The 25,684-nt window shown below is 43.1% G+C and overlaps 1 protein-coding gene across 1 annotated transcript in view; it reads right to left on the bottom strand.

The window, feature by feature from the left end:
- The window catches only part of DNAH11 (dynein axonemal heavy chain 11), a 317,403-nt gene that overhangs the window by 122,676 nt on the left and 169,043 nt on the right, over positions 1-25,684 (bottom strand). The window contains exons 46-54 of the mRNA XM_032873525.1: positions 22,493-22,697; positions 19,648-19,813; positions 18,904-19,006; positions 17,296-17,535; positions 15,416-15,577; positions 14,958-15,151; positions 11,594-11,756; positions 10,249-10,372; positions 9,662-9,804 (exon numbers count right to left, since the gene is read on the bottom strand). Coding sequence (XP_032729416.1) covers positions 9,662-9,804; positions 10,249-10,372; positions 11,594-11,756; positions 14,958-15,151; positions 15,416-15,577; positions 17,296-17,535; positions 18,904-19,006; positions 19,648-19,813; positions 22,493-22,697 — 1,500 coding nt within the window. The remainder of the gene's footprint in view (positions 1-9,661; positions 9,805-10,248; positions 10,373-11,593; positions 11,757-14,957; positions 15,152-15,415; positions 15,578-17,295; positions 17,536-18,903; positions 19,007-19,647; positions 19,814-22,492; positions 22,698-25,684) is intronic.

The raw sequence follows: 25,684 nt of genomic DNA on the forward strand, positions 1-25,684 counted from the left end.
ATTTTCATGGACTCCAATAGCACCTTCAACATATACACATTCAATACATTTTTATATTTTATTTTCATGTTAGGTAACACACAAAGACGTAATTCACACAACCTTTTACTTATGTCTATTGATCAGTACCAATTTTTCTAAGAGATAGTATTTTACATTGGTAGTTTTTGTTTGTTTCTTAGAAGGGAGGAAGAGGCAGAAGCAGGGAGAGAATCTTAAGCAGGCTCCATGCCCAGTTGTGGACTCGATCTCATGACTCTGAGACTGTGACCTGAGCCGAAATCAAGAACCGGATGCTCAATCGACTGAGCCACCCAGGCACCCCTACGTCAGGGAGTTTTATTTTTTTTTTTTTTTTTTAAACAAAACTCTTCAATTCATAAAGAAACTGTATGTGGAATCCTAAAAGCGAGCCAGAAGCAAGTCCATTCCTGGGGAGTAAAGACAGTAGGAGTTCTGTTCCCCACGAGGTACTCCCTACTATAGGTTCCTGTCTACAGGGGGAATGTATTCCCTGGTCTCAGCTGCCCTGCTTGATGCCAGTGACTCAAGTGCCCCCATACTACGTTCCAGGCCGGTCTGCAGCTCCGTACACTTGTATAACAGTGTTCTGTTTTAATTTTCTCAAACAGCTATTTGATGCCTAACGATCTACCCAATAGGCCCAGAGCTGAACCACGGGATGCAAAGTTTTTGGCCTGTGATCTGCGCTGCTCTGCTAGCAGTCAGCATTTCTGCTGGCATGAGGGGGTAAGGCCACACACATGTGCATGTGCAAGCACAAGCCCTATACCGTGCTGGAAAACCCCACACCCAAATGGAAGCAGAATGTGAAAAACACGGACCATGCTCCTTGGAATGCAAAGTTTATTCAATTGAAATGGATAAATCCTTTAGTCTTGGATTAAGCCCTTCACTTTTAGTGTTAAAAATTTCTTTTATAATATAAAATATGGGAGATGATATCTATGAGAACAGACATCTTAGAGATTCTTCCCAATCCTTTTTCCACCTCAGTGAAACCTTTCTCGTCCTGTCTTTTGTTATCCCATATACCCCTTCCTTCTCATACAGAGAGGCATGAATGTATACTCAGTTTGTGTGATTTGAAGGTTCAGGCTGGTCTTTCCAACAATGCAGTGGGCAGGGGCTGGCTCCTGCTTACTATCCTATGCCCAGGGACCAGCACACCACAGGTAATCAGCAAATACTTGCTGAGGCCCGGCGGACAGATCAAGGAGTTAACAGACGGCAATGTGAAATATTCTTCAGAGCAAGACGAAATTTTGACATCTGCATCCTAATTTGTTCTGAACCAGCCCTTGGACCTCTTCTCTTCTCACAGGTCACAACTTCCTCATCTAAGCCATGGGTGGTGGTCAAAGATGGCTTTAAACTCCATCTCTGGTCCCACCCTCTTCTCCAGACTCCAATGGCTATGTTCAACTAAATCCTGTTTGTCTCTATTTGAATGCATAATGGGCATCTTAAGTTAACTTTAGGCAGAACTTTTATTTATCCTCATCCACCAAACAAGTATAAGGCACACATCCCCTCAGGTTTCCTATCTCAATAAATGATATGTCCTTTATCCTGTTTATTCAGGCCAAAGTCCCTGAAATCATCCCTGACTCTTTTCTTTGACCCTACTTCCAAAAAACAAAAATGTTTTGCTGTTTTATGAAATTTCAAGAACAGTGAATCTCAGATACAAAATACAAGGTCACGCCTTTCATTTCTGATGTTCTTTTCATTCCTCTTATGTAAATAATATCAAAAAATGCAAGGGGAGGAGCTAGGGTACTATGTTCAGAGAGGTGTGGTCCTGAAGAGCAAAACACTGTTAGCATGGCAAAACCTGACAGGGCCTGGGATGGGGACTGGACAGCTTATCCACGAGAGTGGGTGCTATCTTCCAGCAACTCGATTATCAGGATAGAGGGCAGGAGGGATAGAAGACAGCACTCCTCCATGATAAAGCCATCCTAGGTGGTCATCCACATGAAGGAAAGGAAGCTGGGGGCTTTGCCTGTTAACCCATGAAGATCTAGGACTTTAGATTTGACCACCATGCAAAAGTAAGAGGGTTTTGCAACATCTGATTTTCTACTGGACAGGTTAAGTATTTGAGCTTTTTATACAAGATCATAGACATAGCATGAAAAGTCCTTCTGTGAGTGCTAAGTCTTGTGGTTTATGGTATGTGTTTCTGTGTTAATCTGTTGCCTCGATGGGAGTGTTGCCCAACATCTCCACCCAGACTCTTAGGCTCCCTAGATGAGCTGCAGTGTGAGCCAGGAGCACATCACCTACACTGACTATTGTCAAACCCCACACAGAAATTGCTCTCTGTTCTATCTGAGAAGAAGGAAGAGGGAGAAAGAAGAACAAAAGCCAGAAGAGTAAGGAAAGCTCAACTGGGGCCTGAGGAAAAATATGAAAACAAGAAAAATTTTAAAAAGCATCCAGCAGATTTAAAGGAAGGTAATTCCACTGAGGTATCTAAGAACCTAAAAGAGAAAACTTGCTTCACACTCTCAAATGGCTAGAAGGAATGTTATAAAAACTCCATAATAAGGAAACAGTCCAAGACTTCAAAAAAAAAAAAAAAAAGATAAAACAAGGGGATTTATGAAAGGACATATATGATAAAATACAACAGTTCTTCCTAAAAATATTAAAAATATCTTAGGCCTATATTTAATCCAATATAATGATAGCTTAATGATGGAAAGCTACAGGCATTCCTATAAAAATCAAAAATAAAACAGAGATGTTACTATCATCACTTAAAAGTACTAAATGGTATGCAAAAATTATGGCTATTTTAATACACAGAAAAGAGGTAATTTTTAGAAAGGAGGAGTAAAAATTCAAAGATTATGTAACTACCTACTCAGCAAACTCTAAAGTATAAAATGCAAAACCTACTGGAGCATTCAGTGGACTGGCAGGTAAAACAAAGAGGCATCTATCCATCCCTCTCCCCCTCCATCCAATGGCACTCTTATTGTCCACCATGACCTGTCAGAAAATTTGGCAAGATCAAAAAAATAATGTAAAATATTGAGAAAGAACTTCAGAATTGTGTAAAACTTAGGCAGGGAAGACATTCTGACCAAATGACAAGAGGTGCCACATTCCTGGAGAAGATCATCTGTTATAAAGGTATTTATTCCTCTCATATTCATTAACAAATCATGGGCAATTCTCATAAATTCCTAACAAGATGAGTGGAGCTTCACAAAATGATTCTAAAGTTCAGATGGAGTAAAAAAGGCTAAGGACACTCGTAAAAAGAGAATATTCATAAATTTACACTGTCGAGGAACAAAACTTAAGTTTTAAGTTATTAATAAAGCCGTATGGAAACATTTGATATTGTAGATACATGCATCACCTTCAATTTAGTCTATATATTCTCATAGGATTTAAAAAAAATTGTTTTAATGTGAGAGAGTGGGAGACAGCCCGTGTGCTAGCGTGGGCAGAGGGTTTGGGCTGAAGGAGAGAGAAAATTTCAAGCGGGCTGCACACTCAGCTTGGAGCCCAACATGGGGCTCGATCTCATGACCCTGACAGCATGACCTGACCCCAAATCAAGACATTTAACCTACTGAGCCACCCAGGCTCCCCTCATAGGAATTTTTTTTTAATGTTAAGCTGATTCCATAGTTCATCTAGTAAAGGTAGTAGCTAAATAACTGCGGACAAGGAGGAAGATATTATTCTACTAGTTTCCAGAATATACTACAAAGGTACAATAAGAAAAGCGGTATGGTATTCATGCAGGCTGAGATGAACAAATTTATAAACACTAAGAGTCAAAAAATAGAATACCATATATTTAGACATTTAGTTTGTAATTATGAGACAGGGAGCATTTCAAATCAGTGGTGAAATATTATATAATAAATGGTGTTTGGAGAATCCAGGGGGTGGGGAGAATAGAAAGTCACCTTGTACTACACACTACAATCCAGAGCTAACCATTCAAAGTATTTTAAGTTAATTTAAGTTAATTTAAATAGAATTCAGAATAATATTTTTATAACCATGAAGTATAGAAATGTTTCCTTAAAAAAAGCCTTAAGACATAAAATCCATGTAAGAAAAATTAGATATTGTTTGGTAATATAAATATAAAAAAGAAGTCATTGTAAACAAAGTTAGGATTGTGATGAACTTTGACAAACTCTGGCAACATGTAAAGTAGACAAGAACATTATGGACACAGGAATATTATCTAGATATACAGAGTTCCTATAAATCAACAAAAACTGTAATGAACCAGTAGGAAATTTGGTAAAGGGTATACATGAATAAAGGTGTTCTACAAGTAGGTAACTAGAATAAAGTACATGGGAGTGAAATATTTTACTCCATACACCAAATTCTTGGAATCGTTTTGTTTTTTTGGCCCCCCACCCTCACCCCGGGGGAGGCTTCTAATAAAAAGGCCAAGAGGACTATGAAGAAAACTGTGAGAGATGTGGAAATACACTTCAGTTGGGAATATATACTTTGCATGCATTTATATACATACAGAAAACTGGAAGGAGATATACTAATACGCTTTTTGTAGTTACCTCCAGACAATATAATTAAAGCCTAATTTCTTTTCTTCATATGGTTCTATATTTTTAAATTCTCTACAATGAACACATATATCTTACATCATCAGAAAGCATGCTTTCATTCTCTAAAATTACAAAATCACAGGAGTATGTATGTGTACAACCACACACACACACACGCTCCCTCAATAGACATAGACGTAACAAGACAGATGGGTATCTGTCTCCAGCAATCACAGGCTGCTACATATATTAAGTGTTCCTTTCCCCATGGCATCAGATGGCCAAGAAAGGAAGTCAAGAAAGAAAAGTTCTTGGGTTAACTAAAATCAACAGGAGAGAAGATGGAAGTCTGCGCTCTAGTTGCAAAGTACGTATTACATAGGAAAAGGTGCATGTATACAAACGTGAAGGAGAGAAGGCATTTGGCATTTATTCATTGGTTTATTTCAGGCAATCCAAGGGCTCACATCTGATCATTAATGGGAACTGCTCTGTGGGATTCAGAGGTCACATTTTCATGCCAACAGGTTCTTACTGGCCTTGCATTCCAAATGGGAAGTGGCTTTGGGTGGTGAGCATGGGTAATGGGGTGGCAATTTCACATCATTGAGCTCGACCTGCCAGGTGTGCTCACCAACCCCGTAATGCATTTAGCTTCCCATGTTGCCCAGCTAGGAACATATGCAAGGGAAGGATCCACTCATCAGGAATTTGGAGTCCTTAGTACACACTGCTGAGTATCATAGTATATGAAAAGAACACAGAGCAAGCCAGAATTCTTTGAAAACCCAGAGATGTGAGGGTAATATTTATGTATTGAAGAGAAAGATGTCGCCATTTTCTAGCAAAGAGATGACCCACTTTTATGCCCTGGTGTTTCTCCCTCAGGGTAAGATGCTGACTACCACCCCTTCTCATGATGCAGCAATCTGAATGACAAGGCCAAGAAGGATGGGGAGTGTTTGAGGGAGATGTCCTACTCCTCCTTAGCAGGAAACAAACACAAACAATACAACCCCCCCCAAAACCCTCCTACTCATTTTAGTAGAAAAGAGATTATTCAATCAGTAATCCTGTGACAAGGTGGGGAAAACGATCCATATTGAACTCTAAAATAAAGTCTAGCCTGTATGGACGTAAATACTGAAAAGGGGCCTCAGAAATGAGATGAACTTAAAACTGGTCCCAGCTTTGGGAAGGCTTCCTGGACTGGAGTCAAAGGAAATGGGTGAGGGGAAAGACTGACAGATTTACTCATTTTTTAAAGACTTATTTATTTGAGAGATAGAGAAAGAGAGAGAGAGAGCACACAAGTAGGGGGTGGGGCAGAGGGAGAGAATGTCAAACAGACTCCCTGCTGAGTTCAGAGCTCCATCCTAGGACCCTGAGATCATGACCTGAACAGAAACCAAGAGTCAGACGCTTAACCGACTGAGACACCCAGGCATCCCAAGACTGATGGGCTTCAAACAGTACAAAAATGTAAAATTTCTGTACATCCATCTGTACTGCATGAATATTAGTGAGTTCAGGGAGCAAAACCATATAATTATCTCAACAGATGCTGAAAAGGAATTTAACAGATACTTTCCTTGACAAGATACACCCAATGTAAGACCTAATATCAAAATATCAGAAACATCCTTATTAATGTAAAAATGAAGACAAAATTTCCGTGATCATAATTATTTAATGTTCAGTAGATTTACCAATGCAATGAGGGAGGAAAGTAGATAAATAGAATATTAAAAAAGACAATATATTACCTGCAGGCTATGTGATAGCAACCAACTAACAGAAACTACCAGAGAGGCTGGTTATAAACGTAGTGGGTTTAAAATTAAAAATCAATAGCTCTCCTATATATAAAAAATACACCATCAAAAAACCTTATGAAAGAAACTTTCCTTCTAGAGAAAACTTTATATAATAAAGATTAAGTTCTCCCAAATATAAAATAAGCCATCAGCATAATTTCAATCAAAATTAAAATGGAATGTATTCGGAATTGGAAAAAATGACCCTGATATTTTTCTAGATGTGTAGACATGTGAGAACAAAGAAAAACTAGGCAAGAACAGTGGGATATTTGATATAAAAATGTGTAATAAGACCTTAATAATTTACACAGTACAAGGCTGGGACTGGTAGTACAGAGACTTAACAAGAAAACAGAGGATCTAGAAATAGACCAGGTAGGACGTATAATAAGTTTATTACTCTAAATCAGTACATAAGAAAACATGGTGTTAAGATGAAAAGTCACTGTTTTGGAAAAAAATAACCTGAAACCTCTCTACTCCCTCTATACCATATATGATAATAAATATATTCTAGATGTAGTCAAGTTTTAAATGTAAAGCATAGAGGTACTGGCATGATGGATTCTGTGGCTATCTCAAAATACATTTCTAATTTTATTCATAAAGGTCATGTGATGAGATAAGCAAAGCCACTTCCTCTGACTCCCTGGTAGGCAGAGGTGGCAGGTGATACACATGGCCACTATAAGATCAGCTTAGGGTCTTTGGGGGAAACCTTGGTTTCCTACCAGAGTGCCCCAAAGTTGCCCACCCCCTCCTTCCTGCGAATACAGACCCCACTGCATGCGTGTGGTGCTCACGAGGCAGGCAGCACTGGGAAGAGCACTGGCAGAAGGGGAAGACCTGAAAGCATGGGTCTTTCAATTTTTGATATTTTATCTGCTGCCCAGTTGAGTTCTAAATGCTGCTAGTGACGAGTTTTATCATCCTGGAGAGGAAGACTCTGCTATGAATTCACAAGCCCCTCTAAATCCGTAAAGGAAAACACTGATTCAACTAATAAAAAACTTCAAGTTATCAACAAATTCGAACCATATATACACTTAAAAGATAAATGATGATAGGCAAAATATATGTAGCACATATGTTAAGATGAACTGCTTGGTATACAGTGAACTCTGTTAAACGAAACCACGTGTAAGTCAATGCAAAAGTGGCCCTTTGGAGCTGAGCCTCCCAAGTTCCTCAGTGTCCTGTCTGTAGTCCCACACTCACAAGCCCACTCTGATTCAACAAGAGAGGACTGAGACCCTACCTGTGAGTAAGAAGCATGTTGAAGAACTGTCAGACGCATTTTAAAACCACTACTGGCTACATCTATTGAAACTAGCAATACCCTTCCTAGGAATTTATCCCACAAGAAGCAAGCAAAGGTGTGTATAAAAGACATTTGCAAAGGACTCTTACTTTAGTTTTTTGTTTTTTTTTTCCCCCAAAGTGACAGAGAGTGTGAGATTGAGCAGGTGGGTAGGAGCAGAGGGAGAGAGAGAATCCCAAAGCAGGCTCCACACCCAGCTGGGAGCCTGACACGGGGCTTGACCTCATGACCCTGAGGTCATGACCTGAGCTGAAATCAAGAGTCAATGCTTAACTGACTGAGCCACCCAGGCAGCCTTGCATTATTTCAAACAACAGCTCTCAAAATTTCAGCAGGCCTCAGCATTGCCTGGAGGGCTCACTACAACGTACTTTGTGCATGCCGTGCAGAGTTTCTGATTCCACAGGTCAGGGGTGGGACTGCAGGACCTGCATTTTTAATACATTTTTTTTAAAGATTTTATTTATTTATTTGACAGAGAGCTCACAAGTAGGCAGAGCAGCAGGCAGAGAGAGAGGGAGAAGCAGGCTCCCTGCTGAGCAGAGAGCCCGATGCAGGACTCGATCCCAGGACCCTAAGACCATGACCTGACCTGAAGGCAGAGGCTTAACCCACTGAGCCACCCAGGTGCCCCAAGACCTGCATTTTAAAAACAGTTTCTAGGTGATGCTGATTCTGTTGCGCTGAGGAACAGACCTCGATGCTCAGTGATGTATAACATCTCATGTTCTCTTATTGTACTTGTTTTTGCATTTCATAAAGACAATGTGATCTAAATGTACCACCACGGAATAGGGAGAAAACTCTGGCCTTGTTATGACCTGGCGAAAGTATTCTTAGTAACATTTTGATGGGGATAAAACTCTTTGGGTAACTGAACCATAAATTCTGATCTCACATCGGCCCAGAACTGCTCAGGAAGATTAATGTGGAATTTAAGAGTAAAGCGGTGGAGCAGCTTACCAACACTCCTACCTCCAGGGAGAGGTGTATTCCCGGCTAACACGCTGCCCCACCCATCCTCTTTCCCTGGGGGCTCCAGGCTCTCCTGCGGCCTGGGCTTGACAGACCCAGAATACTAGAAGTAGCAGCGAAGGGGAAACTTGTCTAGTTTACTCCCCATTCTATACCAGGAAGCCGGATTTTGCCTTCAGTTGGCTTCCTGCCAAGAGCTGAGAGGCGCTTCTAGTATTTGGTTACATTATAGCCCTGGGCGCTCCACTGAGGCACCAAGTCATCGGGAGGGAAGGACTTCCAGCCTCCGGCATCTGGGTAATACACCTACATGGCTTGCCTTAAAGTTCTGACATAACTCAGGTCTCTAATTTAAACCTCTTCCGCCACACCCTTCATGATTTTCAGCACCCTGCTCATCCTAATTTACTTTCCAGCCTGATTCACCTCCTTCTCCCTGTGTTCCAGTCATTCAGAGCCATCTTGGGTTTCTCTGAAGGCGTCCTGTCCGGTCCAACCTTCCTCTTACCTAAAGGTTCTTTTACCTCTTACCTCTCCCTGAAGGTTCCTCCCCACCCATTGCTTCTCCGTGGATTCTAGCCCATCCCTGACCTCCTCCAGCAGAGCCCGGTGCAGAGAGGGACGCTGCCTTCCTCTGTAACCTGAGTCCCTACCTCAACGGTCCTGCATGATCACTGCTTGTGAGGCCTTCCCTCCGTGAGCAGCGTCAGCTCCTCTGGGACAGAGACCACGTTCAGCTCAAGCGAGCACTGCTCTGTCTGCTGGCACCCATGTTTTGCAGGTGCCCAGCATCATGGGAAACTTCGGGAAGGTCTACTCCAGATGTGGGCACACGTAAAAATGCAAATGTCCTTTTAAAACGAAAGGCTGCAATTCGGACCCCTAGTGTGGATCTGGAAATAGAACTGTGCCATGATTCCAAGAGCAGGTTTTGAATACTATGCAAGTAAGCAAGGGTTTCTTACTTTGAGTTGTCGCTGCACCCTGGCCAGAAAGAATTTCCAGCAGCTTTCTCCGGAGTCCGCCATGCCTAGACCACGAACTTCATTACGAATCCCAGAAATTATGTTGTCTGCATCTTCATCACTGAACAGATCAGGGATTTCTCCTGCCCCCAAAGGAATGAGGAAAATTACTGAGAGACATTCACAATTCGAATTTTAGATAGGACTTTTCGCTGGTTGGAATGTTTCATCATACAAAGTTCAGTTTAAAAGATAAAGAATTTGGAACCAGAAAGGTTTCTTGGTTTTTTTTTTTTTGCATTTACGAGACACACCCCTCACTGAGGACAAGCTCTCATGGACACGCCCACCAAGCTTGTCCATGTAGAAATAACATTTACTTCACTGAAGGCTCCTCTACGGCACCTCACATCCATAAGCAAACTAAGAAAGCGATACACCTCAAATTAGTTAGGTTTATAGGTTTCTCCCCAAAGACTGCCCCAGCAAACATCTCAAAGACAAATTATCTCTCTTTAAAGTTCACTGCAACTACAGATAATTTGTCATTGGGGAAGATCTTTCAAGGAATGTGTTGGTTTAATCACCTGATGCCAGCAAGTCATTAATCAGCACAAGAAAGCTCTCATCTAGAACCTGGGCATCTGTCAGCAGGAACACAGTGGGCATGTTCTTGGCTCCAGTTCTGATGTACAAATTGGCAAGATCTACCTGTAAGGAAAGGAGGCCATCATTCATGCGCTGTTAAAATGCTGATGCGACGTGGGGAGGATGTGTGTGAGGGCTGGGAAGAGCTCAGTAACTATAATGCAGGAGCTTTCCCTGTTCACACATCCTTCCCTCTCCATGATCCCGCATGGGGGCAAACAGCATGACCTCACCTCCTTTTCTGGCATTTAGTGATGAGCGCCATGTTTGTGGCTTAATGAAGCATAGGGATGACAATGGGCGGCTGATGGACAGCTCCCTCCTAAGAGACTGAAAATGAATTTGGTAACGTCCTTGCCAAGCAACGCAGTAAAAAGAAGACTCTGCTCATTTCCACAACTATTTCATTGAAAACGGTTTTATTATTTAGCTTTGTTTTATAATACTGAAAGCGCGAGATTTGTTTTCTTTTTGGGTTGAAAAGTGGTCTCATTTCACCTACATTTCCCTTGCCACAAACTCTGAATACTATTTTATAAGTACTGTTGTGATGAAAAAGCCAACTTTTAAGAGCCCATGAGTGTTTCCTGAATGGATTCTCATCACGTTTTATTTTCATGATTCATCCAAAGTGGACCTGTAAAGGTGGTATCTTTCTCTCCCCCTCCAATGTAGGGGAGTACTTACAGTGCTGAACAGTAGGTGTGGTCTATACAAAGGAAAAACTACATCTGTTGTAAGCAAGTGTTTAAACTACTTTTTAAAAAAGATTTATTCATTTATTTGAGAGAGAGAGAGAGCACACAGGGAGGTGGGGAAGAGGGAGAGGCAGAGAGAAACCCAAGCCGACTTCACACGAAGAGCGGAGCCCAAGGTGGGGCTCAATCCTACCACCCTGAGATCACAACCTGAGCTGAAACCAAGAATCGGACTCCCAACTCCCTGCACCACCCAGGTGCCCCCTGTTGTAAACAAGTATGCAATAAAACATTTTCCGAGTTGGGTCAATATTTAACATGCTTCTGATAACTCATAGCGGGGAGGTCTCCCGACTTTTTCTTTGCTTACAGGTTTATATACTTACAAACATTTACGAATTTCATGATTACTTGATTTACCATGAAGGAGAAACAGAAATATGTTAACTAAATTCCCAAAAAGTTTTCCCTCTTGGTTGGGGAAGCCTTGGCCCAATCTGGGAGTCTGAGCTGATGTGGGAACACTACCAGCTCCAGCTTTATCCACCAGGCAGGAGGAGGGAAGGGTTGCTCCCATGCTACTCACCCGAAGTTCTTGGATTCCAAAGCCTTCCGTTAGAGTGATCTGGAAGACGTCGAGGCCGCAAATGTAAGCCGCCAGCCGGGACAGGCTCTGCTTGCCACTGCCACCCACGCCAATCAAGAGCGCGTGACCCTCAGGGGTCCGAAGGATTCGGCTGATGCGACACCTGCTCAGAGACAGCACACCCGTGGGAGCAGAAGACTGAAGGGCCCGGGGACTGCATCTAGTTTTTGTTTGTTTGTTTACAAATTTTGGACACGAAATCTGAGTATTTATTTTATATCTTTAGTCCTCGTTCATCTGCTTCCCCATGAAGCAAAGAGGCCCCTCACACCGGATGCCTAAGCAGCTGTCCCTGTGGAAATCACATCTGGGACTCTCACTGCTTCCTACTTTCTGTAGACAAGGCCCTTCTGCAAGGCTTCGAGTGTGACTAGCAAGAGAGACCCGAACTTTACACATGCAGCCTGTGCAGCAAACATCAAAGGGAGAATGTCTTCATGCCAGAAACTTCGGCTGCAGAATTACTTTGGAAAGACTGGATTTTTTTAGGCCAATGAACATCTTACATGTGATTTACTTGATGCAGTTTTAGCACTTGCCTGTAGGATTCTTCCTCCCTTTGCACCAAAGCTTTGTCCTCGAGCCCTCTAGAAAATTTACTGAAACCTTCAGAATCCAGCAAGGCCCACTAATCCCTTGTTCTGTTATTGAAGAGATTCTGAATGACTGAGCTACTGATATTATTGCTACATTTTATAGTTAGGAGTAAGCTGATCTTATCATTTCGGTTGAAGAAACAGGTCATAATTATGTTATAAATAATGAGAAAAGAAAACAACTGAAATATAAGCATACAGATACTCAAACGCAACAAATGAGACACCAGGCTATTAGGTCCAGGTTGCTTTCCTCAAGTGAATGTAAACTTCCAGCCTTGACTGATACACCCAGATGACTCTTCACAAAAGTGCTTTGTGAAAAAGCAAGGTTGGGGTCACTTATACCAGGACCCACACATCTCAGCTGCAAACTGTCAATAACTAGAGGTGGGCCATCATGAGAGGCTGAGCCGGTCCATGAGGGGGACTTCCCATGACCATACAAGGAAACCACCTCAGGAAAGCCATAAAATACTCTGAGGCAAATGAACCCCAAAGTTACCAGGCAGAGTTTTCCTTTGGTTTTAATGGATGCTTTGAGGTTTGGGTCTCACCAGCTTCTCGAAGCAGCAAAGTTCCTTCCTACGAGACTTCAAGGGCACGTTCTGAGAGCACATCTCTAACCCTGAGTCAATCAGCTGAGAGCTCACGATCCCTGATCAAGGCAACGGCCTTCTGCTCGAAAGCCCCTGAGAAGCCCATGAGGAAAGATCAGTGGGAAGACTCTCGCCCTTGGGGCCAACTCTTTCTCCCACCCCATGACTTGCGTTCACAGTGTCCTAACCCAAGCAGGAGCAGGGTCACTAATACTCAATTAGCACCACAGTCATAGATTCTAACTACAAGCTGCATGTGTGCCGTTGGTGGACTGCCGCTGGAAAGGGATCGATGAAGCAATCAATACTTAACATGCTTCCGATAACTCATAGTGGGGAGGCCTCCCAACTTTTTCTTTGCCACTCATGAAAATGGAACTTTCTGCCTTTCTGGTGTGTCTCTTCGAATTTCCTTCTTCCCATACTTCCTCCTTTCTTGACTCATTTTTAACCATGATTTCATTATTTTAATCTTTGCCCAAATACCACTTGTGGGCAAGGCCAGCGCTGCTTTCTGAATATGGCATCCCCCCAAATTCACATATTAAAGTCTTAACCTCTAATACCTCTGAATATAAGGGTATCTGGAAATAGGGTCACTGAGGAAGTACTTGGTGAAGACAAGACAGTATTATTCTGGAGTATGGTGGGCCCCTTATCCACTACAACCCGTGTCCTGATAAACAGGAGAAATGTGGACACAGGCATACACAGTGGGGGCAGGCCATGTGAGGGCAGGAGTTACGCTGCCCCACGCAGGCAGAGAATTCTGGAACAGATTCTTCCCAGCACCTGCAGAGGGGGCATGGCTCTCGGTCATCTCCTTTTCAGACTTCTTGCCTCCACTGTGCGACAATAAATAGCTGTTTTTCTAAACCACCTATACGTGGTAGTATGGTACGGCAACTCCAGCAAACTAATACAGCCAGTGACGAATCATGGTGACGAGGAGAGCGGTGCTGGACACGAGGACGCACCCAACTGCCCACACAGCGGCAGCAACAACGACCAGCTGCTGAGACTCTTCCACAAATGAGGTCATTCCCATGCTAACATCTGTTGAAAAACTTCTCACTGCACTTAGAATAAAATGGAAGCTCCTTCCTCTGGTTACAGGGAAATACCCTGTGTCAGTAAGACCTGTTCTGGCATTTCCATGCTTGTCGAATATTGCTCTCTACTTTTTCTCCATTCTCCAGCCATGATGACCCCCTTTTCTGTTTTTGAACATTCAGCCTTGGGGCCACATGAAATATGCCCCTGCCTAGAATGTTCTTCCTCCAGATCTTTCCAGGCTTAGCTCCTGCTTACCATTTGATATTACCTCAAATGTCACCTCTTCATTGAGATACCCAGACCTTTTATGGGAATACCCATGTTTATTTCTCAGAATCAATCTATTTCTCAGCGAGACACATCACTTTCTGCCATCCTGCTTGCTTAGGTCTTTATAAATGTTCATCGGCATCACTAAAATCTAAGCTCAGCTAGAGTAAGGACTAGACTGTCTTGTTTGCTGTTGTATCATCAGTACATAGAACAATGTCTGACAGCAAGGGAGCTGTGGATGGTTGCAAGATCTGTGCACTGCATAAAGCACCCAGTCTAGGAGGTGAGACTGAGCCCTGTCAGCCAAGCTCTACATCAGGATAGTGGCAGCTGTCTAATTATCTGCCAAGAAAACATGTCCCCTTCCTTTTTAAATTTGTACCAGAGTAGCGAACTGGCTGGCACTCAGTAGGCACTCAATAAACATGCTTCCTCAATGACCAACAGTTTCAGTTCATCCTGTTTCTGTCGGGTAAGAAACTTATGGCTTTGAGGGAGTCACATGCCTTTCTCTTTCTCAATATTCTTACCTATCAGGGCTACAGTGAAATAGAATACATTTATGGCTGTGATGATGTTTCAGAAAATAATGCACTGGCCTCAGACATGGTTAAGATGAGAACGTAACTGAGGGAGACACTTGTGGTTTCATACTGTATGGCAAACAAGAGACAGGCGACGACCAGCTTCGAGTACTGAGTACGATCTGCAGAAGCACGATGACTGTGGAGACCTCGCCATTTTTACTCTGTGAAAAAGCATCATGACTTGTCAACTCACACATGCTGCATGGCGTCTTCAAAGAACACCAGGGGCATGACAGCATTCAGCTCATTGTAGCTGTCTAAGGCCTCCGTGAGCACGGTCTTCAGCACCTCCCAGTCTCTCACTGGCAGGTAGCACGGATCGGAGCTGCTGTGAGCAAAGTGGCAATAGACGAGGGGCTGCTGAAGCAGCACGGGACTGTCTACACCCTGCAGGAGAAGGGAGACAAAGATCGGGTCACGTCAGCCATCCAGAGCGGTTCATCTGAAAGCACAGCGGCCCATCAGAGGAAGAACCTGCAGGTCAGTCTGAGTCACTGGGCCAAACGTTCCCAAGTACAGACCGGGTACATTCTGGAATCCTGCCTGCTCTGGCAGGGTCAGCACGTGCACAGTTCCTTCACATCCTTAGCTGACTCTGCCCCAACACCAGAGTGCCCGGCCAGAGTGACCGCTTACAACCCACACACTTACTTCAAAATATTTACAAGCAGTTTCCAGCATTTTTTTCTGAAACAAATCACAGTCCTTTGGGTCTACCAGTTTGTCTCCATACACGCGAGAAGATTCGTGCAGCCACAGGCGGATTAAATCATTCGGACATTTTAAACACTCAGGGGAAGCAAATAAAATCCCCTACAAGACAAGAATGGGAAGAATTAAAAATTCGGAAACTGATGACATTCCACAATATTCTTTTCCTTTAACACCTTAACTGTCTACTAAATTCAGCAACTTAAGTTAGAAGAAGTACTCTAAGTAGAATTATTATAATAGTAGTATTACTCTCTGATAAGTAACATCTTAAAAATTGACTACAATTAGACCCAGGTTCAGAAAGTAGGTAAGACTGTATCTCACAAGACACCAAGGAAATAAGTAGCTCATCGGAGGACTTGCATCTATCAAGTCTCCCAGCCGATGAAGTTTCCCAAACCGAAGTACAAAGAGCTAACACGAATGTTAGAGGATCAACATTTTTTAATCCTAAAACCCTTTGGTATCTGTCAATCTAACCCTTCCATTGAGCAGATGAAGAATATGAGACCAAAAGTAAACTGCCTGAAATCACATTTTGTGGGTAGATCCAGAACTAGCCCCCAAACCATTCTCACTCCCCACCCCCCGTCAACACTGAGGGTCAGTATCTCAGATTCATAGGGACCCCCTCCTTCCGGATAGAGTCAGCTGGCTCTGGACTCAGAGGAGAGCACAGCAAGGTGCAGGCAAGTAGTTACAAAGTTTCAGCAGCTGCTGGTGTGAGGAATAGCTGCCAGATTGGACATAAGCCAGGAGCAAGCCTCTGATCCCTTGCCACTTATTGCTTTCCTTCCCAAAATCAGCTTCGGTGTGTCTGGGGGGCTCAGTCAGTTAAGCATCAGACTCTTTCAGCTCAGGTCACGATCTCGGGGCCAGGAGATGGAGCCCCATGTTGGCCTCCGTGCTCAGCCCAGCATCTACTTGAGATGGTCTCTCACCCTCTTCCTCTGCCCCTCCTCCTGCCTGCTCTCTCATGCTCTCTGATAAATAAATCATTTTTTTTTTTTTAAATCGGCTTTTAAACAACACTGTAATGAGCAGAGTTGTTCCAGGGGTGCTAGAAACACAGCAATGAGAATGAGTGAGTGGTCCATGTTCTCAGGAACCTGCTGTCTGACACAGTGTTACGGTTTTAAGGCATTTGCAGTGATTTAGAAAAGAGGCTTACAAATATATAAAGAAGCAAAAATCACCAAATCTAAAGAAGTCTCCTGAAATTCTCCACTACCTCTCTCACAAAGAACCTCAGGCCATAAATAGCCCTCCAACTGCTTTCACTGTAGAGGGTAAATCACACCAGTTCACATTTTATTTTTTTAAAATTCTGGTTTCAATTCCCTCTTCGGAATTTCCTTTCTAAACCAAATACAGAAACACCGGTCCTTTTACCAGCTAAGTCCATTAAGAATCAAGGTCAAGTCAAAACAACCTAATGGTGTAAGAAATGGTGACGTTGCTCTTGATGTATGTTTAAAAATGATATTGTATAAATAAGAAAAAATAACAAATGATCCCCCTCCCTTGGCCCAAAAGGAGGCACTCTGATATTTACACAGAACAGGGAGTCAGACTCCTACCCTTGCTTCTGCAGCTAAGTCTCTGCACAACCCGAGAGAACCCACTAGTCCCATCGGTAAAATGGGAATAAACCTGCCATACAGACTTCTCAGAGGAGTTTACGGTGCGACATCCAAGAATACGGGCCACAGTACACAGCATCACCTTGAACTAAGTTCCATAACTGAACAACATTAATATTACCAGAATCATTCCTCCACCCAAGATGCCACCAAGAATCCAGAGCCACCAGGTACCTGAAAGACGTTTGATAGGTCTCTCAGATTAAAGAGGTAGTGGAATTTAACAGCTGTGGGTAAAAAGTTATGCGTCATCATCTGATGGAACCTGATTGTTGCCTGTATCAAAGCGGGCCCACTCCTGAGAACTGATGGGCCAAAGGCTTGCTGCTGAAAATGGAAGTTAAGAATTTGGCTATAGATGGTTTGCAGCGCCTCCAAAGATGGAAAGTTGAATGCAAACACAGTGAAATGTCTCTGAAAAACAAAAAAAATCTAAGAGTTACTTATAATAGGGATTATAACGGTACTATTAGATTGCAAACAAACAAACAAAAAAAGCCTCTCCCCTCTCCCTTTTTTTTTGTAATCCCTTCCCATATTCCATGCTCCCTGCCGTGTCACAGTGGTACCTTCCTCTCTGACTCAGGGCCTGGCTATAGGATTGAGCCAACAGAGTGGGGCAGAACTGACACTGTGCCAGTCACTGTCCGAAGCCTGTGTGTTTCCACTCGCTCCCTTAAGGCCCTACCTTCGCCATGAATTGTGCAAGCCTATTAATGGGTGAGAGACCCACGAAGCTGAGCCACCCTATCCTTACCACTTTAGTCAAAGCCATCACAGCTTCGCTGATGGAGAGTCACCCAGCCGACCCCCAGCTGGTTCCAGATGAGGGAGTAAGCAACACTTACTGTTGTATACTGTTGTTTTATGTATGTTACAGGTGGTGGGGGGGGGTGTTGTTATTAAAAGGTTATATGCACATACAAAACATGCACGTTAATATTTTTATCAGCTTTATTCCTTATTCCAAGATGTGAAAACAAGCGAGGCATCCTTCAACAGGTGAATGGGTCAACAAACTGATACACAAATATGATGGATATTATACATAGTGGTTAAAAAAAAATGACCTATGAAGCAAAGAAAAGATATGGAGAGAGCTTAAATGTCTATTTAAGCCAAGTGAAAGAAGCTAATCTGAAAGGACCTCATCCTGTGGGATTTCAACTATGTGACATTCTGGAAAAGGCTAAACTATGGAGACAATGAAAGGACCAACTGGTGGACAGGGATTCCGGAGGGAGGGAGGGATGATCAGGAGGAGTCCAGGGGAGTTTCGGCACAGTGAAACTATTCAGTCTGCTATTTTCATGGCGATACCTGGCATTCTGCATTTGCCAAAACCCGTAGGATTTACAACACAAAGAATGAACTCTCGCGTAAACTTTGGCCTTTGGTCAATAATAATGGATTGAAATTAGTTCATCAACTGTAATAAAGGCAGGACACTCATGCAAGATGCTCGTAATAGGGTAGAGTGAGGTAGGAGGAGGGGGAGAGGGTATTATGGGAACTCTCTGCAGTCCTTTCAACTAAAACTGCTCAAACAGTCTGTAAACCTGTACCTGCTCTTAAAAAATGGTCTATTGGAAAAGGCAAAAGCGACTGAACATAATTAAAAGAAACAAAAACATAAATAAAATTAAATTGAAAAAAGCTTACGCACTTCACCAAAATTCTGGTAGGAGCCCTAGTCTGTAGGAAAAGCATCAGGAATCACAGTCTACAATGTGTGAGGTTTTCCTTTGGGCCAGTTAGGAGCCGGCAGGACTCCACCCCTACCTGGAGTCGAGGATTGATCGTGGAGCTGCCCACCATCAGATTCATGCAGGCAACATACTGACAGCTGTGGACTTCTCGAAGCATCACCTTCTGTCTGTCATACCTGAAAGACAGCCAACAGGACCGTAAGCCCAAAACCAGAAGATGACAACACAACAAATCCCCCCGTTTATGCAGGACTTCCTCATACATGGTCTCCTTCGATCCTTATAATCACTCTGTGACATTGGGCATGTTAGCCTCAACTCAGAGACACAGACACCAAAGCTGAGGAAACGGAAGTCTTCACAGCTCCTCTGACGCCAGAATCAACACAGGGAGCTCAATCAATCCCTGCATAGGGATTCCCATGGGACCCTGTTTCCGGCGAGGCTGGGGGCTCTCCCTCTACGTAATGGAAGGAATGGACACACGGCAACACCCAGACATTACCTAACAGTGACATCTCGCAGAGTAAGGTCAGGTGTTTAAGTACCTTAGTGCCAGTTAACAAATCTGTGAGTTCAATGCTTCAACTAGACAGTCATGTTTCTAAGACACTTTTCAATCCAATTCATCCCAAGATACAAAGGGAACCTACTGCCTTTACGATGATGAAAAGGTGATCTAAAGTGAAATGCAAAAGTTATCCCAGAAAATGCTCCTCAAAAGAGGAAGAGATTGGGGTAATTTTCTTCTTCAGCACTCACCCATAAAAACAATGATTCAATTTCAGAAGAGAGTAGGACACAGAGAACTGCTTACCAGTGTCCATAATCGATGTGCTGCCGGATCAGAGCGTGGGGCTGCACTGTGCCATAGGGGTCCACTTCCGGCATATTCATATCGTCAATGAAATAAACTAATTTTTTATTTCCTCCTGGACCATAGATACGACCAGCTTTTTTCTCTAGAGGTTTCTCAAGAATTCCTGGAACAAATGCATCATTTTGCCCACCCATCAGATAAAATGTCACTTTCTGTCCTTTGTCCTTTTTTTCCCCTCATTTTTCATCTTCTGTCCATTTCACCCACTCCTAAGTCTTCAAGTATTAACTGCACAGGCTGGTATTGGTGATGACCCTCTGGTCACTGCCTCTGTGTCATGCTTTCCTGCCAACCTCCCTCCTACCAGCAGAGCTCACCTTGCCTCTCCTTTCCCGGATAGTCAACATATGACATAGGACATCACACTGGCCAGCAATCTGAGGACATGTCACTGTTGGTCTGTACACTTTGCTCCCTGAACGCACTCTAACCCATGCCCCGCTCTCTCAGTCCTTCCCTATCCCCTCTACAGGACTGTCTATGCACAAAGAGAGTCCCCAAACCTCTCTCTTCTTGGGTCATCCAATGGCACAAGTGTAACGAAGGCTGTATGTAGACTCTATCCTGTGCACACATTAACTTACATTTCTTCATGTGCCGCAGTGACTTGTATGGACTTGAGAGAAAACCATGGGGGTAGAAAATCCTGAACCGAGTGTGTAAGATACAGTGTCTCATAGCTGCTGACTCTCCAAATAGACTATGAATAGCTTGAGGACAAGGACGTGTTCATGACTATATTCCTGATGACAACCACAACAAGCCATTTATTAAGTGAATCAAAGAACAAATAAGTGTATCATGAATAAGTTAACAAAGCCATCTTCCAAGAAGCGGACTTGGCATTTCCAAGTGTGTACTTCCTGGTAGCCACTGGTGGCTGGACGTTTGGCCCACACGAAACAAGCCTCTTCCCCACCCACAACCCATATCTTCCTTTTTCCCTCCTAAGCTCCTCTGTGGGATTAACAGTGTCTTAGTCAAGAGCCAAGCTTTAGTATCTTCTTTCTCTCCTGCTCCCAGATCTGCCTGACCACAGCCTGTAAATGGTACCTCATGTCTCTCCCCTTTCACCATTCCTTCTACCATTTTAGTCAGAGCAACGTTACATTCAGCTGCTGTACTACGCAGGGGGACTGGTCTCCCCACCTCAGACATCTCCCAAAGGACAGCCTATGTCCTTGCTCTCCATAAATGGCTCACCATTTCCTACCAAATGAAGTACAGTCCCTTCAGCTTGCATCTTGGTTCTTCCTACAGTGACAGGGACCAACCATTCCACATTGCCTGGGACTATCCTGGTTTGTTTTCTGAGAGCGAGTGAGCATGTATGTGTGCTGGGGCAGGGGTGGATGTGCCGGTGGGAAGGGCAGAGGGGAGAGGAGAGAATGTCCAACAGGCTCCACACCCCGTGCAGAGCCCAACTAGGGGCTCAATCTCATGACCATAAGATCATGATCTGAGCCAAAACAAAGAGTTGGACACTTAACCAAGTTACCCAGGTGCCCCAAACTATCCTGATTTTAACAGTAAAAATCTCATGTCCCAGAAATCCCCTTAATCCGTGGCAAAACTAACAGCTGGGCCTTCTAACTACAGTCTAGCTCCAATGCACCACTGCAGCCTTTCCCTGTCTTCTACTCCATCCCTGTGCACTGATTTTTCTTTCCCAAATCCCATCTTTGCCCGCATACTACCCCACTGTGATGATCTGAAACCCAAACCTTCTTTCAAATACACTGGTCTCTTTTCCGTGCTAATAGGCCATGTCTAAACCTTACACCAATGCCTTCACCCTTTCAGCTATTATCAAGATGAACTCATCACACAGTCAAGTACTTTGTTCAGTTATAGGTTTGTAGCCCTCAATCCCATAACTGAACAAAGTACTTGACAAGTGATCCCTCCTTTTGCATCTGTGAATGAAAAACATGCACAGGACACACACCTTGGGAAAAATAGATAAATAATATAGATTTGCTAAAGAATTAAATTAAATTAAAGAATTAAATGAAATATCTTATTCTTACAATTTTCCTAAGATTTAATTAACAGCACATGGACTGGCATTTCATCAACATGGTTTTAAGAAGTTCTCCTAAATCAATCCCTTACTTGAAAAGGTAACCAGGGCACTCTCCCTTGTGGACAGCCTTATGTTGCTAGGGCTCCAGAAAACTGATTAAAGGTGACCAAAGTGTATAGAGGCAAAGTGGTGAACACCGTTGATGCCAATTCTTGCTGTTCTTAAAAGTAATAACCCTTTATCCGATAGGATCTCACTGATACGTGGACTTTGAGAAACAAGACAGAGGATCATAGGGAAAGAGGGGAAAAATATGAAACAAGATGAAACCAGAGAGGAAGACAAACCATAAGAGGCTCTTAATCTTAGGAAACAAACTGAGGGTTGCAGGAGGGGAAGGATGAGATGGGTGGGTGATGGACACTGGGGAGGGTATGTGTTGTGGTGAGCACTGTGTGTTGTGTAAGACTGATGAATCATAGGCCTGTACCCCTGAAACAAGTAACACCCCATAGGTTAATAAAGAAAAAAGAGTAGTAACCCACATAAAGCCATTTGTGATATAAATCTGTGCCAAAATCACAATATTGAAACAAAGTATATTTTAGCCCAATTGGTGGTTAGAAAAAATTCATCTGAGGCCAAAGCAAAACATCTAAAGCCTAAAGAAAAGCAGGCTTCCCTTCCGGCTACATGCCCCAGCCTTGACCATTTCAGATGCCTTGTTTCAAAAATATAAGCAGGAAGAAAACTCACTTTGCAGAGCTGCAGACGTTGTGTAGTAGTTGAAAGGCACACGGGACACGATGTAATCCTCAGAGAGACTTGCCAGTGTGTCGCTTACAAAGGCTGTCTTTCCCACCCCAGCATTTCCTACTAGCATTAGCGGTTGTCCTTTCTCAAGCAGCAACTCTACGAAATATCGGAGACGAGTTGTTTCTGATGTGGGAACCACAACTCTCTGGGGTAGGGTGGAGGGAACAGAATGAGAGAAGTCAGAAAGAGAGGCATTCTGAAATTTTCTATCTTAACCGACACAGTCACTGGAGAATTGAGACCCAAAGAATTCTTAAGTCAAGTTCACACTCAGTAGGGGAGATCTTACCTGATACTCAGTTTTGAATTATCAGAGTTCAGACATCATAGCTTGAGGAGAACAACTGGGTAGTGCCATCAAAATTCAGCAGTATAAGCAACAGATCTATCTTTTCCAACTTAAGTGTTAGCCAAAGCCCCCAATCACAGACCTCGTGTTAGGCGTACAAGGGAATCCAATAAAGGTTTAGGAAACTGTCCACCACTCTCTAGGAGCTGAGAGAATATTCGAGAAGTTAAGTTGCACATAAATCAAAGTTGGGAGCAATGCCTTGGCCAGGTAAGATTAAGTGGCCCAATGATCAGGGCAGAACTTACACTAAAGGAGTTCAGCATGGGGAGAGACCCAGTGGTGGGAAACGGTGATGTTAAGTGAAATATTCCTAAGTCCAAAGTACATGTTGAACACATTATGCATTGTTTTGTTAAAAAAATCTTCATAGCAATCCTTCTGTTTGAAAATTGGTGACTTATTTATACTCTTCATTGTTTCACAACAAATGTGAGGTGGCTTAGGCGAATACAAGAAAATGAAGAATGGAAATAAACACCAGGTTCAGGGAATACAGACTAATACATAACGCCAGGGAGAGAGGTAGCAGGCATAGACATGCAAGAAATAGAATCCCGCACAGTGATTAAAACAGAGTTGACATTTCTCGCATTTTTGGAGGCCAAATTAAAAGGGAGGTAAAAAACCACTTGCAAGATTCAGACTGTTCTTAAAAAACAATGAATACCTAAATTCTACACTATATTCTCCCCTGTTTGGTTAGCATATACTGAATACAATTGAATATTTTATAGATCAGTCAGGATCATTTTCGTGATTATGAATATTTACACTAGAATTCTGTTTTATTTTATTTTTATTTTAAGATTTTTATTTATTTATTTGACAGACAGAGATCACAAGTAGGCAGAGAGGCAGGCAGAGAGAGAGAGGAGGAAGCAGGCTCCCTGCTGAGCGGAGAGCCTGATGTGGGACTGGATCCCAGGACCCTGAGATCATGACCTGAGCCGAAGGCAAAGGCTTTAACCCACTGAGCCACCCAGGCGCCCCTAGAATTCTGTTTTAATTTGGTGGTACTCTTGGGGCCTACTGAAAGGCACAGACTGTTCTATGATACGCCAAACAGAACCAGATGACTGCTTTTCATCAGAGTTACATTTTACATTTTTTTTTCTTCTTTTTGGCTCTTGTCTTCAGGTGCCTCTTAATTTGGCTATTAGATCTGCTCTCTATACATTAATACCAATAATTCACACTTCCTAACAGCTGAGTACGTGACAGGTATGATGTTAAGCATTTCATACACTAGGTCATCTGATACTCATAACTCATCTACGACGGGAGTTGTGTCATGATTTTCATTTCAGAGATGATGAAACTGAAGCTTAGAGAACACCAATAACTTGATGAAGGTCACAGCAAAGTAGTAAGTGGTGGTACTTGGATGAAAGCCCAAGCCTGTCCAGAGCCAGCAAGAAGGCACGTCAGGACATGGGTTGGGCACACGTTACTCCATCCCTTGGCACTCCCATTTTCCATATGTAAAAGGGTTATCCATAGCCTATGCCTTCGAAAGTTGTTTTAAGGGGCGCCTGGGTGGCTCAGTGGGTTAAAGCCTCTGCCTTTGGCTCAGGTCATGATCCCAGTGTCCTGGGATCGAGCCCCGCATCAAGCCCCGCATCAGGCTCTCTGCTCAGCGGGGAGCCTGCTTACTCCTCTCTCTCTGCCTGCCTCTCTACCTACTTGTGATCTCTGTCAAATAAATAAATAAAATCTTTTAAAAAAATTAAAAAAAAGAAAGTTGTTTTAAGGATTAGTTAATATATGTAGAGCAATTAGAAAAAGGTCTGAGATAGACTTCTGTAATATTAGCATTGACTATTACTACTGACTCAGTATGGTTCCTTTCCAATATGTTAAGAAGCGGTTAGTAGACTAACCACACTTGGTACCACTGTGTGTAGAGTAAGACTATAAAGTAGTCCTAATAGGTTCCCCATGGAATAAAAGGCATCGCTGATCAGATGCATCAACCTGGCCATACCAGTTCTTGGTCTTTGGTTAACAAATTCTCAGCTTTCAACCAGCTAGATAATACTGCCAGGTAGGTGAAGTGCAGGTCGGTTGAGCAAAAGCAGATTTCACAATTCTTCAAGCAGTTGGAACAGACATGGTTGGCTGCCTCCTAGCACCCATTTCTCCATCATCCCTTCCTGTCAGAGCTCCCACTTTGTTCAAGTCTCCATGCTTCCTCCACACACACGTGGTCCAGGGGAAGCTCAACCTGGCTCCCACGGTACTGTGATGATTCATCAAGGCCAATCAGGGTAGCCCAGTAGTCTGGCCTGAGACAGGTTAGGGGTAGCATGTGAGCCCTGGAGTATTAGATGCTCAAGGGGTGGTCTGCTTTGGTGCTTCTGAGAAGTTTCCTCACTCTTAATGAAAACTATATGACAACATGGCTTTTCTCTCTGAAGGAAACTCCTAGGGCAACTGGAGCCCACTTCAGACCAGGAAGGATACTAGTCTTAAAAATGATGCCAGTGTTAAGAGAGCAGAGCAGAGAGCTGGAAAGATCCAAATTCTTGGTGATATCACCAAGTCACAGAATTAATCAGTCTTGGGGCCATCCTACATCTGATTTCTTGTTCATGAAGTCTCCTTGGGGTTAGGTTTAATGGGTTGAACTGTGTCTTCCCAAAATCCGCATGATAAAGCCCAAAACCGTAGTGCCTCAGAAAGTGACTGTATTTGAAAACAGGCTCTTTAAAGAGATGATTAAGTTAAAATGAGGCCGTTAGGGTGGGCCCTACCCCTATCTGACTGGTGTCCTTCCTGAG

The sequence above is a fragment of the Lontra canadensis genome, unplaced genomic scaffold (genome assembly GCF_010015895.1).
Source record: "Lontra canadensis isolate GAN:19392208 unplaced genomic scaffold, GSC_riverotter_1.0 scaffold2, whole genome shotgun sequence".
Taxonomy (NCBI): domain Eukaryota; kingdom Metazoa; phylum Chordata; class Mammalia; order Carnivora; family Mustelidae; genus Lontra; species Lontra canadensis.